The sequence below is a fragment of the Pecten maximus genome, chromosome 2, assembly GCF_902652985.1.
Source record: "Pecten maximus chromosome 2, xPecMax1.1, whole genome shotgun sequence".
NCBI classification, from domain to species: domain Eukaryota; kingdom Metazoa; phylum Mollusca; class Bivalvia; order Pectinida; family Pectinidae; genus Pecten; species Pecten maximus.
In genome coordinates, this window is record NC_047016.1 from 21,943,303 (window position 1) to 21,958,669 (window position 15,367).

The window sequence follows — 15,367 nt, forward strand, 5'->3', positions numbered from 1 at the left end:
TAAAGTGTACCGGTGACGTCCGGGACCCGGTGATGTGACGTCATTAGATTATTGATGACGTCAATAACAATTGCAGCTTGAGTCAAAGTTCACCATTTTAGCCAATCAAAATGCGTACAGAGTTTATACCACGTGTGGTATAAACAGATTGTTAATCAACAGCTGTAATGATTAACTGATGGTCTGAGAGTTGAATAGCACAGTGTATTGTGGTAGAAAACGGTATAAACAAAACAGCGAGTGTTGTTTACACATGTTTCTTGGTCCATTTTCGGAAATGCTATTTTGTTTACATTGTTCATGTCAATTAACAAATAAGTTTAAACTTACATTTAGGTATAAAATATCATGACACAATCCAAGCCTATCAATGTAAAACAATACTTGTATTTATAATACGCCATTGTCGGTATACACTGTGTGTGACACTTGGAATGACGAGATAAGGACACGTCTCCTGATAATAAGCCAGCAATACTAACTGATATGGAAGTACTCTACCTGTTCTGTTTCCTCATCGGTCTCCTACAGGCGTCAGATCCACGGCTAGGTAGGCGTGTCCGACGAGGATTTCTAGGAAAACTTCCCACTTCCTGTCTAACATTTACGTCATGGGAGGACTGGAAGATAGACCTACTAATCTTATAATTGTTTTATCCACGGGAAATTTTATCTGATTTAAATTAATATAACTGTATACATACATACAATATTGTCCTATTGTACAATAGACACAACTTACACTATAATTCCACAATTAATCTTGGTTGACATGTAAACAATGTTATATTGTATACAATTCACTATACCTTTCTTACAATATATAACATAACGTGTAACGTATAACAAGTGTACGATAGCATGCACAATGCATGATATAATATGTACATTGTATAAGACAGCATGTATTATCTATACTAAAGTATGTATATTTTAAAAGATAACATGTACAATGTTTACTATAACATATACAATATTAACTATAACATGTACAATGTTTACTATAGTATATACAATTTTATTATAACATATATACAATGTACAATGTATACCATACAATGTACACAGTAAAATATTTGTAACATTTGTACTACAATGATTATGTTCTTTGATTTATTTCTTTTTTATTAGAAACGTACAATGTTGGAGCTAACACGATATCTATTTCTGGAATTTCCTCTGGCGCAGCTATGGCAACACAGATGCACGTGATCAATTCGGAAAGAATGATGGGAGTAGGGATCGTAGCCGGAGGTAACATTTAGAGTTATTTCCCCTCCTAGTACGCAGCCCGAGGTAACATTTAGAGTTATTTCCCCTCCTAGTACGCAGCCCGAGGTAACATTTGGAGTTATTTCCCCTCCTAGTACGCAGCCCGAGGTAACATGCAAGAGTTTTATTTTTCTACCACAATACGTTGTGTTATTCCACTCTCAAGCCAATGTATAAATGTGTCGACTGTTGGATAAATATATGCTATATACCACTAGTGGTATATGACCTTCCGGTCTTTTGATTGGTCAAGAATTCGAACTTTGACCCAAGCTGCAACTGTTATTGACGTCATCAATAATCGAATAACGTCACATCACCGGGTCCCGGTCGTCACCGGTAACTTTATTTGCAAGTGCGAAATAATACTTGGCCACGGTTCCCTTTGATTCAAGCCGATATTATTATGGTAGAAATAGGTCACTCGTAAGTTATTTTTTAAAAGTTACAAAAGACGCTCGCTAAAAACGTGTCTTTTGTAACTTTTAAAAAATAACATACTCGTGAACTCCATCCAACAACCACTCGTAGTGTAACATCTATAACAGGCATATCAGCAGTAGATATCCACAGCAGCTAAACGATATATCACCAGCACAAATATCAGAAATTTACAAAAAAGAAGAAAAGGGAAATACTGTCAGCACTAAGGTATGATTAGGAAATATGTATGATATTTGGGATGGTTCCTTGCTGATATTATTGAACTCTTTTACAACTTCAGCTTGGTACTGCAAGAATAAGTTCTTGTGCGTTTTATTCGTTTAAAAAGAATAATCTATGTCTCTAAAGCCTATCTAGAACCTCTTGTATGAAATACAAATATAAGGGATATATACACTGCACTTAGTATGTAAAAACTCCACAACGACACGACTACCTTATCATTACACATATATCTAAAGTAGCTGATCGACACCATCAATATGAGAAATACTGAAAATCATATATTACGTACTGACAAACTAATATCTAAATCACACAGTGCCCTTTGGCTGCTCCGGAGGACTTATAGCTGGTGCCTCCATGTGCATGCAGACACCGTCTGTAACATCGGTAACGTCAATGGAAATTTTGGTGACGGCAGGTGGATTTCTTGGTAACGTGGACTCGCCATCAAACCTGCAAAACGACAAAGTATACATCTTCAGTGGCAACTCGGACACTGTGGTCAACCCTGGTCAGTTGTAAAACTCTATGCTTATAATATGGTCAGTCTATTTAAAATATAGTTTCTTCGTTAAGTACATCTGTGTATCTTCAATTGTAATAATACTTCTTTTGACACACTCAAAACCGTACTCTCAAGATTAATCAGTGTTGTGTACCTGTAACCAAAATACATCTCGTTTTTTAACCAATTCGTAACATTTTAAGTTGAACTTGATATTAACTTTTGGGGACCAATCCGTAGTGTAAACAAAATATTTTTACTTTGTTTTTGTGAATGTCATAGGTCTGTGAGTTGTACATCTTATTTCGTAACAGCCGATGTCATTGATCAGGGAGCCTGTCTGAAAACAAAGATAAACGTTAGACTGTTTTGATTACTAGTATATCATATGAGCGAAACCCCACGACCAATCACGCCTCGATGTTTTACATTTCACCTAACTTTGCGAGGTTCTTGATGAACTAAACTGGCCTCCGATAAATGGTTTAATACGAACTATTTCGGCGTTAGATTTTGTACTTATCTCAGTCTGACTGTTTTTATCAATAAGTGATTTTGCACTGCTATCTTCTGTGATAATGATGGGCAGCCATCTTGATAGGATCATTCCCTAACGGGTACACGACAGTGTTAATCAGTGCCATATAATTAATAAGCTTAATGCAGTCATTTACACTATACACATATGTAGGCCTGTTGGAGAGAATTTCTTCTTGAGAAATCTCATGCAATTACTAGTAATGTCCGCGGGCGATATATTACATATGTATGTTACGTCCTTTGTAACACCAAGAGAGATAACCGTAACAGGCACGTGCGCTATTGAATAATATGATTATATCTGAACATTTTACTTATCAATTGCATGTATTAAGTGAAATATTAATATATTAAAACATCCACATATAGAGTAATTAAGAATTCCGGATATAGAAACCTTGTTGTACAGTAACCAGCTGTCACAGGAGAATACAGTTTAGTATTTTTTATTGACGTTGAGATATGAACATGTTTTATTGCTAGTTGGCACAAACAAAACGTTTGGATAAGATGTTGGACACGTGTTACTAGCATTAAGTTAGCTGGTTGAAGGAAAAAGATTGTGATAGACATGCATTTCTGAACGTCCATTTAGTTCATACGATAGAGAAGAAGGTGCATAGTATTTCAGAAAATACAAAAGCGAAAGGGCAGCAAATGTGATATAGGTAAGCAAGGTTTGAAGTATAATGAGTGGTGTTATGATACATATGTATGTATTATGTTTATCACGTGCTTTATATAGTAATTGTTCTGCTTGCAATTATTTGTTTTCTTGTTTTAAATTTAGGAAACGGTCCACATATACAACAGTTTTACCAGCATTACATTTCAAACAGAAGTAACATTAAGACTGTATTCGGCCTGGCTGCGGAACACTGCATGGTATGTTAATGTGGAGTTGTCAGTATTGTTAGGTACAGGAGTGTTATTACCCTGTAGTAGTACTGAAATCCCTCTACTGGATTAATGTTGATGAGTGAGAGTTATTCCCTCTTTATGTTCTCCTGTGACCAGCCTAGAATGCTTTTAGCATTTTGTCAACTAAAATTGTCGCTGTACACTGTGTTTCACCTTATAACAAACAAGAAATATCTTTTTAAAAGTTAAACGGCATAATTTTAATGCTGGTGGTTATAATATAAAAATGCTGGTGAAATAAATGAACGAACTAATGTCTTTCAGTACAGAAAACAAAATTATATCAGTTTGAATCGTTAATCAGGAATATAATTTTATGAATGTGCCATTTGAAAAGATACATCCAAATTATTCATGATCAGCTTGCATTCAATCTTAACTTTGTTTCGTTTTTAACTGCATATCTGTATTTTGCATTGACCGCTACATTGACCAATCACATACTTTATATTGACCAGTAACGCCACATGTCGCGTCATATCCGGGCCAAAAGAAAATTACACGGCTATGCCGAAAAATGTTTCAATACTACCACGGAGCGGCGTCTGTCGTCTGCCTCCACGCCTTCCCGAAAACCAAGATACCTAGAATCATTTGATCGGTAGGTTTCTGGTATTAAGGCCGATACGTTTTAATTCAGAATCATTATTTAATTATAATTTTATATAATACCAGCCAATTTCGACTCGGTACGTTTTTCTCCACCAAGGCGACTGTGCATCGTCATAACCTATTACATGACGTCACAATTGTGTAATATCCTTTGTGGTGTATACGGTATTCATGCTATGGCCATATGTTGCCACAGGTATTTGTAGACAGGAGTGTGATTCTTCATTAAATGTGGTAATGAAGAAGAGAATAAATCGTTCTATAGCAATTTTAAAAGTTTATAAAATTAGCAATCCACGTAAGTACATGTAGCCTTAATCATTAAGAGAGAAAATAACTGATCGAATATCTAGGTCACCACCTACCCCTTCAGAGAATCTTTGTTCTTACTCACCATATTCAATGAAAAATCACACTCCTGTCCACAAGTACGTGTGCATGTTGCATGTCAAAAAAGGCAGTCTACATATATTTGATAATATACAGTGTATTGTATTTAAGAACTTCGTGAGATGAAAACTTTTAATAGATGATGAAGTGCGTCACGCACGTATTTATTATTTTTTGATGTTATCAATATTACGTAAATTTGATGAGTGGGAAGTATCAAAGTTAATAAAGAACTTGGTCATATTTGACAATGTACTGTTTTGATTATGATGATTATGTATCACAGCCGACCGATAACTATGGAGGGAAATGTGACATCCTGTCAGCGTCCAACGGTTACCTTAACAACTGTAACTACAGCGCCGCCTATGATCTACTCAATCACATATACGGCGGTACACTGAAGGTAAACATAGTACATTTTACATACATTTTGGGGATGAGAGAGAAGTCAGGGGGCATATACATAGAGAATATTATAAAAGTTTACAGTATAATATTGTATAGTACTGTATCTGTACTGTTTTAATATATACCATTATTAAATTAGCAATACAATATGTTTTACTTTCCAGATAAAGACCATATAGGGAATATATTCTGTGGTATGATACAATATAAATTCTCGATATGTTAATAGCATTATATAAACCATTTAATAAATAGTAAATTAGAAAACACAACTTTAATACGGCTATCCCGTTATCAAACGATACAGGAAAATTATCATAGCTACATGTATGAACCATTACAATCACTTCTCAGAAATATAAAATACTTTTGTTACTTTTAGTATAAATATCAGCAATGTCTGTCTCTCAGCGTAGTAACCAGTGTTTTTAAGGTTATGGGAACATTGCATCATTGTCACCACACTGAAACACAATCACCAAAAAGATCGTCCTCTCATTGTATATGATTAACATTCTTTTCAGAAACCTTGGAGTACTTCTGCTATTTCAGGAAACGTGAGTATCAAACTAATCATATCTTAAAATGGCAATAGTGTTCTGTTTAGTTATTGTGATAGGTACATCCAGTTTCCGCTTACATATCCAAAATTTGTATTCCGTGACGAACAGTTATTAATGTTGACATTTTTCTGTAGATTAGTTGTGGTAAACAGAACCGTATGTGATAGAAACATTTATCTACGTTATTGTTTCAGATAGACAGAAACCTGTCGATATGCCGTTATATGACATGTTATTGTTTTGCAGTCGTTTAATATTAGTTTATTTATCTATATTATTATTCAGTTGCTGAAATTCGATCAGAACGAATTTTTCCATCTGTCCCATCCTTCCACATATAGCATGGACGTAACCGGATATGTGTACGTACCGGAAGTATGTTCACAGAGGATCATGGGTAAATATACTAACTGTTACAGCACTGTTATCTGTAATTATTTTTCAAATATGATGTATTGTCTTCAGTAAAACTACTAAATACATGTGTGTACAGCGATCTTACACAATCAAATGCTCTATCTCTTACAATGATACCGGCTAGATTTATAGATTAACATTCTTTCATTTTACGCATTGTGTGAAAGTATGTATATGAACAGTAAAAAAATCAATACATTATACATATAAATCAGATAAATAATTAACAAAATTGTATAGCTAATATATAATATATAATTAGATACATTGTCTTTAGGAAATATAAAATTGGATACATTTTCTTTATAAAATATACAACTAGTTAAATTGTCTTTAGGAAATATATGACTAGATACATTGTCTTTAGGAAATATATAATGATAGAATGTAACTGGTTACCACACAACATTACAACAACAACAAACAAGAAAAACACAATAATGTAATAGAGAAATATTACGCAATAAGCCTACTGCTGCCGTAAATGTTTAAACAGATCCGGATTACCAGATGATAATGCCTACATTATTTTCATTAACGGTATTCAAACTTTGAAACAAATCAAACCTCTGATATACATTAATGGGATAAATAGATTTCTATCAAGAGTGATTTGACTTAGCCGTCCCCTTGATTTGTGCCTGAGGATGGCCAAGTAGCTGAAAACTTTACAAAAGGGGAAAATTGGTATTATTTCCTTGTTTTGGAGGACATGTGTGTTTTTCTACATGGAGATTCACATATACAGACGGGACTGTTTACATCAATGACCCTAAATCATAGATTAGAAAACTGCATTTGTAACCTGATTTCGTATGGATGACATGTTTTTGATAGCATACACAAAATAAATGGGATAATTTGTGTCCGAATCTCGGGAAATGGATTTTTTAACCTTCCGAAAGTGGTTGATTTTTTAGTTTCATAGGGGTAAGAAAAAAATTGTTTGTAAACTTTTTCATACAGTTTGCAAACAAATTTTGTATCATACCCAATAAAACTGAAAAATATATTGACATCAACGCTTATAATTGATTTTTGAAATTGATTTTTTTAAATTAAAACATGTTTTGTTAACAATTTAATCAATTTTAATCATTTCATCAATGCTTAATTGATATCACTGCAGACTAAGTATTATTTTTATTATCAGTTTTTACATGGCGGTTTAATCATTAACATTTATATACAGTTCCTTATCCCAAATACATATGTTAATGTTTATATGTGCAATCGATACTATGTAAATAACAATATCAATGTAAACACACCTCCTATATATACTATGTGTAATATACACGTATATCTATTTTGCAGTAGGCATTGATGATTTTGTGTACATTATCATCATACATATAAACAATGTGGTACTTAATTCAATATATACGAGTATTAGCATTCAATAGAAACAGCATTACGTTAAGTGGTACATGTATAACAATATTCCCCACTATTTCACTCAACAACGATTGATCAACTGATAAATGAATTTCACACTTAAGACAAAATTCTAATCTGGTAAAGTGTCTATAAACGTGAATTAAAAATATTTATATGTACAAGTATATTGCCCAATAATTGATATAGACCTACATCATAGAGCCATTATGTAATTTATACTTATATCAAGTTCAAGTTCATATATGTATCCTTAATATGACGATTGTTTCTGACAATAAATTACACGCACAATGTATATGCTTCATTGATATGATATGTGTTGTTTCTGACACTAAATTACACGTAAATGCTTCATTAATATGATATGCGTTGTTTCAGACTGTAAGTTACATGTGGCTCTGCATGGCTGCAAAATGGGGAGGTACGTATTTGCCTTAAACACTTGTTTTTGATGTATTCCTATTACATGTCTTCTTGTCGAGTTTATTAATATACAGTATTGCTAACTCCGATTGCTATGGTGTTTTCCCAACAAAGGAGCTATTTTGTGATATTGGTATATTTGATAACTGAGTATGTCAGTCGGAATATGGATTGTAATTACGCCATTCTACACCGCCGACAAACAGTAATCATGGTCGATTTAAAACAAAGATAGGTTGTACATTTTTATACAACTCTCAACGTTAATTACTTTACTCTGAAACCGCCCTCCAAATGTTTGACCATCTAATAGTTCATTTTAAAAATAATATGGACCACGTTGTACGGTCAGGAGTAGCAGGTAATGCTGGTATTGAAAGCAATGAGTAAACAACGTGAAAGTCTAATACGACCGAGTTGTCGGTGGATGTTATGGCAGATTTCACCATGCATTTCTCCATTGTCTCTTTGACGGTGATGTGTACAATCGAAGATACAATTCAGTTATAGCGACAGTTTGTATCTTTGGAGCATTTAGAAGATATTTTGGAAGCATCCCCTGTTACAGCCGTTTCTGAAATTCCAAAATTGCACACGAAGAAATGATTAAAATCCGTTCAACTACGAAGGATTAGTCTAATGAGATTAATTTCTGAAGATGAAGAAGCTTGTTGTTGTCGACATCCAGAGAGATTCGAAGATAACCAATCATTGGCTGGGCAACATCGTGTCTAGATAATATAATATGGCGTTCTTAACCAAGCTTGAACGGCGTAATGTTGGAAACGAACTGAGTTTGTTAGATCGTTTATACCGAACTGTGCACAGGGATCATATCCATATAAGATTGACGACAAAACAACTTTCTTGTGAACATTTGTGGACGATGATAATAAAACAGGAAGAAGGGTCGATGTCAATAATAGAACGTTCTTCCTTTGTCACACACAGCTCGCACGCGTTCAGCGTTAGATATTCGTGAAAAACTATAGTTCCAAAATGAAATTACGAGCACGTGATCCAAGGTTATCCAGACCAAGTATCCACGCATTTTCTGGATGGCTTGGAATATTTCCAATCACGACAACTTCAAATTTACAGTTAAAAAACTCAAATTTTCATTTTCACAATAATCGTGGCAAATGGTCAAAAGACTTTAGAGGAAGAGCGGATATGTACTTATAAGAATCGTCTGTTGGAGTCGGATTTTCGGCATTTAGAGTCTCGTATTTCGCGCCGTGATTTTCTAGAAAAACAAGCAGATTGTCAACGAACATTTTATACCGAAACGTAGACGAAAGCTTGGGGGGTCCAACAGAGGACTACTGTGTCGTCATATCGTGCTAATACACAAGTTCGCAAAATCTTAACACTTAACTATAGATTGTTTGTAACATATTGTAGAGATAAGAAAACCATTGTCAATGCATTTTAAATATTCTTTTCCTGTGTGAATAGAGCTATCACATAATTATGTTGCCTAGTATTTAAACATGTACAGAAGAGGTTTACTACATGTATTTTAAATGCTATACAGGAAAAACATTAACGGTTAAACCATTGGTTTTAGCGAAAATTAAACATAGAAAGACTGTTTTTGATATATTTATTTGACCGATGGCATTATTTGTTTCCTCAAGGACAACCATTGGAGATGTGTACGTCCGTCACGCCGGCTACAACGAAGTTGCCGAGCTCAACAACATCATCATTCTGTACCCACAAGTGATCTCCACTGTGTCTAACCCTAACGGCTGCTGGGACTGGTGGGGGTACACGGGGACATACTTCGGTAATCTACATCTTTGTATTCATTGATCATAGCAAAACATGGAATCGGTATTGGCGAGGTGTTCTTAACCATTGTAAAGTTGAGAATTGTCTTATTTAGTTATTTAGTGTATACTTGTACGGTTCTGTAATGTATATTTGTATGGTTATGTAATGTATATTTGTATGGTTATGTAGTGTATATTTGTATGGTTATGTAGTGTATATTTGTATGGTTATGTAATGTCTATTTGTATGATTGTGTAGTGTATATTTGTATGATTGTGTAGTGTATATTTGTATGGTTATGTAATGTATATTTGTATGATTGTGTAATGTATATTTGTATGGTTATGTAGTGTATATTTGTATGGTTCTGTAGTGTATATTTGTATGGTTATGTAATGTATATTTGTATGGTTATGTAATGTATATTTGTATGGTTATGTAATGTATATTTGTATGGTTATGTAATGTATATTTGTATGGTTATGTAATGTATATTTGTATGGTTATGTAATGTATATTTGTATGGTTATGTAGTGTATATTTGTATGGTTATGTAATGTATATTTGTATGGTTATGTAGTGTATATTTGTATGGTTATGTAATGTATATTTGTATGGTTATGTAGTGTATATTTGTATGGTTTGATTTGTGGTTTAATGTATTATGTCTTATGTTATGTTAGTTATGTAGTGTATGATTATGTATTGGTTATGTAATGTATATTTGTATGGTTATTTAGTGTATACTTGTATGGTTATGTAATGTATATTTGTTTGGTTATGTAATGTATGTGTATGGTTATGTAGTGTATATTTAGTATAGTGAATATTTGTATGGTTATGTAATGTATATTTGTATGGTTATGTAATGTATATTTGTATGGTTATGTAATGTATATTTGTATGGTTATGTAATGTATATTTGTTTGGTTATGAAATATATATTTGTATGGTTATGTAATGTATATTTGTTTGGTTATGTAATGTATATTTGTATGGTTATGTAATGTATATTTGTATGGTTATGTAATGTATATTTGTTTGGTTATGAAATGTATATTTGTATGGTTATGTAATGTATATTTGTATGATTGTGTAATGTATATTTGTATGGTTATGCAATGTAAATTTGTATGGTTATGTAATGTATATTTCTTTTATAAACAATCGAACGTAATCTTCAGTCTAAATAGATAATGCTACTTTACGTCATTGTTTCAGCGACTAAACATGGGTTCCAGATCACGGCCCTCAGGAGGATGATCGAGAAAGTCAGTCACTATTAATCCAACCTGCAAGTACTGATGTTGTCATACATTTATCAACAATAAATAAAGGACGATAATTGTTTCTCATTTTTCTTTTTTAGATGCTTAGATTTTTGTTGCCATGTACGTTACTATACGACGCGGCAGTTTGGACAATCGTCTTTTCAGTAAAGGTAAAGGACAATATGATGAATAAAGGCCGTATACAAGAATAACGGTAAAGGTATTTACGATAACCTCCATAACAACATTACGTCACAATGACATTACTAAACCCTGGGATAATGTTCAACTTAATCTAGAGGAGATCCCAAGTAAGCACAATGAAATTACCTTCCGCTTGAGTTCCACTTTGTTCTTTGGAATTAATTATAGACTGTTACATTGTGTCGTATTAAAACAATGCTATTTTGTTGTTTCATCTTTCGACCATGTTATCATATTCTACGTTTGCGCTGTCGTTCAACATCCTTAAGAGGTCAACATTCAGAAAATGTTACTCATTTACACAAATGTTGCCTCGTTTTATTCTATTCTTATGCTCCTGTTTAAGATAACTTATGGCTGTAATTAAATGTAAAATTACTTTTTGAATGAAGTCTTTTTACCATATGAACGTAATACTTTTAGTGTAAATGTTCATGGTGATACGAACGCATAATAGATGTTCATAATGACACGAACTCAGTATAGGATGTTAGTGGTGATATGGATTTAAAATAACAAATCCGATCAGCCCTCGTATACATGTCCAGCTAGGTCGTGCTTGATTGGACACATCACGGGTACATATAAATATCAACAAGATGTGGGTATGTCTAGATGATACCCCTTTATCTTATCTGTGTATCGCCGTTCACACTCGAGACATACCTGGACCACACTTCTTTACAATCAGTAGTATACATGTATGTGTATATACGTGAATCTATACTTTAAACCCAAATATTTAAGTCAACATTTCTGTAATCATAAGAGGCACATCAGGGATAATCTTAAAACGACAGCCCTAATCCAGCCCCAAATCGTGTAAGTTGAATACTATAGAAACGCCCACAAGTCAGATGCACATCTCATGGTGTAGGATGGCGGTGTTGTTATAGGATGGGAGAATAGAAATTTCTGTGGAAAGAAAAAACTGCATGATCGTTACACAAAATGTCGACTAATATCCTGTTTAAGACTACAGTTTTCGCATTTCTTTTTTCTCTACAGTTACAATGGGGTAAGTTTTGTCTATTTTAGTTCCCCGAGGAATCTATCAGATACAGTTTACACGTGGCGCTAGCTACTAGTCATGATCTGATTGATGACAAAACAGTGTAGCATTAAGGTATATTGTTTGTGTTATAATGCTATATGAAGTACTTAGAGATATCGAGCTCCAAGAAACACATATGGTATATCTAATATATGTACCTGATTTGTGATTTCCGGCTAATATATATTGTTAAGATATCTTGAAATGGAAAAATGAAATACTTCTGCCAATGTGTCCACACAGTTTTTCAGAAAAGTTTGTCATCGAGTGGGAATCATTTCTATAAATCAATTTATACCGTGTTGTGTACTTTACAAGTTTTAATATTGTTCTTTAACGTTAATGTTATTAAGTAAAATTAGACAAGAAATGGTACGCCGTATCAGCGAGTGTCAACAGGCTATTCCTCAAACAAAAGGACTTTATACTTAAGGATCACAAGTTTCCGTGTATGGAATGCCCAGTTCCATCACAAACGAGATAGTATTCGTTAGGTGTTTAAAAAATGATTTGTGAGTTTTCTTTTTAGAGTAAACATCCCAGTCTGAGTGTTTTGGTGGACCTCAAAACCCGTAATGTTTACATCATGATAAATTGATATCGAATTCGGTTTTGGTGGTGACTGATAAATCTTTCATTGGTAGTTGATGAATATTTTTTTTTTATCATAAACATAATTGTAGCAATGCTCAGAGATTGACCAGATCGTACGTTAACTGTTATGATACCAGTATAGTGTAAATGTTACGTAAGCCACCGATGTGTTACGATACCAGTATAGTGTAAGGGTTACGAAAGCCTCCGAGGTGTTACGATGTCAATAGTGTAAGGGTTACGTAAGCCTCCGAGGTGTTATGATACCAATAGTGTAAGGGTTACGTAAGCCTCCGAGGTGTTATGATACCAGTATAGTGTAAGGGTTACGTAAGCCTCCGAGGTGTTATGATACCAGTATAGTAAGGGTTACGTAAGCCTCCGAGGTGTTATGATACCAGTATAGTGTAAGGGTTACGTAAGCCTCCGAGGTGTTATGATACCGATAGTGTAAGGGTTACGTAAGCCTCCGAGGTGTTATGATACCGATAGTGTAAAGGTTTCGTAAGCCTCCGAGGTGTTATGATACCAATAGTGTAAGGGTTACGTAAGCCTCCGAGGTGTTATGATATCAATAGTGTAAGGGTTACGTAAGCCTCCGATGTGCTATGATACCAATAGTGTAATGGTTACGTAAGCCTCCGATGTGTTATGATACCAATAGTGTAAGGGTTACGTAAGCCTCCGAGGTGTTATGATACCGATAGTGTAAGGGTTACGTAAGCCTCCGAGGTGTTATGATACCAATAGTGTAAGGGTTACGTAAGCCTCCGCGGTGTTATGATACCAATAGTGTAAGGGTTACGTAAGCCTCCGATGTGCTATGATACCAGTATAGTGTAAGGGTTATGTAAGCCTCCGAGGTGTTACGATACCAATAGTGTAAGGATAACGTAATCCTCCGAAGTGTTATGATACCAATAGTGTAAAGGTTACGAAAGCCTCCGAGGTGTTATGATACCAATAGTGTAAGGGTTACGAAAACCTCTGAGGTGTTATGATACCGATAGTGTAAGGGTTACGTAAGCCTCCGAGGTGTTACGATATCAATAGTGTAAGGGTTACGTAAGCCTCCGCAGTGTTATGATACTAGTATAGTGTAAGGGTTACGTAAGCCTCCGAGGTGTTATGATATCAATAATGTAAGGGTTACGTAAGCCTCCGAGGTGTTATGATACCGATAGTGTAAGGGTTACGTAAGCCTCCGAGGTGTTATGATACCAATAGTGTAAGGGTTACGTAAGCCTCCGAGGTGTTACGATATCAATAGTGTAAGGGTTACGTAAGCCTCCGCGGTGTTATGATACCAGTATAGTGTAAGGGTTACGTAAGCCTCAGAGGTGTTATGATATCAATAATGTAAGGGTTACGTAAGCCTCCGAGGTGTTATGATACCGATAGTGTAAGGGTTACGTAAGCCTCCGAGTTGTTATGATACCAATAGTGTAAGGGTTACGTAAGCCTCCGAGGTGTTATGATACCAATAGTGTAAGGGTTACGTAAGCCTCCGCGGTGTTATGATACCAGTATAGTGTAAGGGTTACGTAAGCCTCCGAGGTGTTATGATACCGATAGTGTAAGGTTACGTAAGCCTCCGAGGTGTTATGATACCAATAGTGTAAGGGTTACGTAAGCCTCCGAAGTGTTATGATACCAGTATAGTGTAAGGGTTACGTAAGCCTCAGAGGTGTTATGATACCAGTATAGTGTAAGGGTTACGTAAGCCTCAGAGGTGTATGGAATTCACGATATTTGGTTAAAAATCAATAGTTCAGTCAGCAAGCAGACAGTGTCAACCATACTGATGGTGACCGATATTGTACCTGATCACATTTGAAACAATGAACGCAATTGTCCGATGGTTATCATACTGGTATAAAGATAAATACTGATAATGTGTACCAGTCTCTATAAACACGATACTACTGTTTATATAACGATCAGCTTCTATAAGCATGATCACATACCGTGGTTGTGACATAGTTTAATTATATACACTGAGACTGATAACCTATATCAATATGATTATATAATTTAGTCTTGCTTTAAACAAGCATTTCCATTGGCTTATTACGTCATCAGCCCATAACGTAATGACGACGCTGTTTGTAACGTCGTTTTTGATTGGCTGGCACAGCGGAGTACTAATAACTTCTTAGAGAAAACAATCAATTAATAAAATAAGCTTATCGCAGGGATTGTGTGTAGTAGATTCAGTTATTTAACTAGACTATATATATATTATATTATACAGTCAAAACACAAAACCGAACTGTACTCTACGCGGTTTATTTACTTTTTATGCTGACTGAATAATGGCGAAAAATATTAATTCAAGTCA

At 34.6% G+C, this 15,367-nt stretch overlaps 1 protein-coding gene across 1 annotated transcript; it reads left to right on the top strand.

Moving 5' to 3' along the window:
- Positions 1–437: 437 nt before the first annotated feature.
- LOC117321514 lies at positions 438–11,248 on the top strand. The gene is made up of 10 exons (XM_033875939.1): positions 438–550; positions 1,132–1,254; positions 2,258–2,452; positions 3,777–3,871; positions 5,196–5,315; positions 5,845–5,877; positions 6,169–6,280; positions 8,080–8,122; positions 9,765–9,916; positions 11,125–11,248. The coding sequence occupies exons 1-10, from the start codon at positions 487–489 to the stop codon at positions 11,187–11,189; spliced, it is 1,002 nt and encodes a 333-aa protein (XP_033731830.1). The 5' UTR covers positions 438–486; the 3' UTR covers positions 11,190–11,248.
- Positions 11,249–15,367: the final 4,119 nt, after the last annotated feature.

What these genes read in the sequence shown, in the direction of transcription:
- LOC117321514 (XM_033875939.1), top strand. Translation starts at nt 487, where the DNA reads ATGGAAGTACTCTACCTGTTCTGTTTCCTCATCGGTCTCCTACAGGCG. An exon ending in TATACGGCGGTACACTGAAG is followed by an intron (nt 5,316 to 5,844) that starts GTAAACATAGTA and finishes CATTCTTTTCAG; the next exon opens with AAACCTTGGAGTACTTCTGC. An exon ending in GTACACGGGGACATACTTCG is followed by an intron (nt 9,917 to 11,124) that starts GTAATCTACATC and finishes TCATTGTTTCAG; the next exon opens with CGACTAAACATGGGTTCCAG.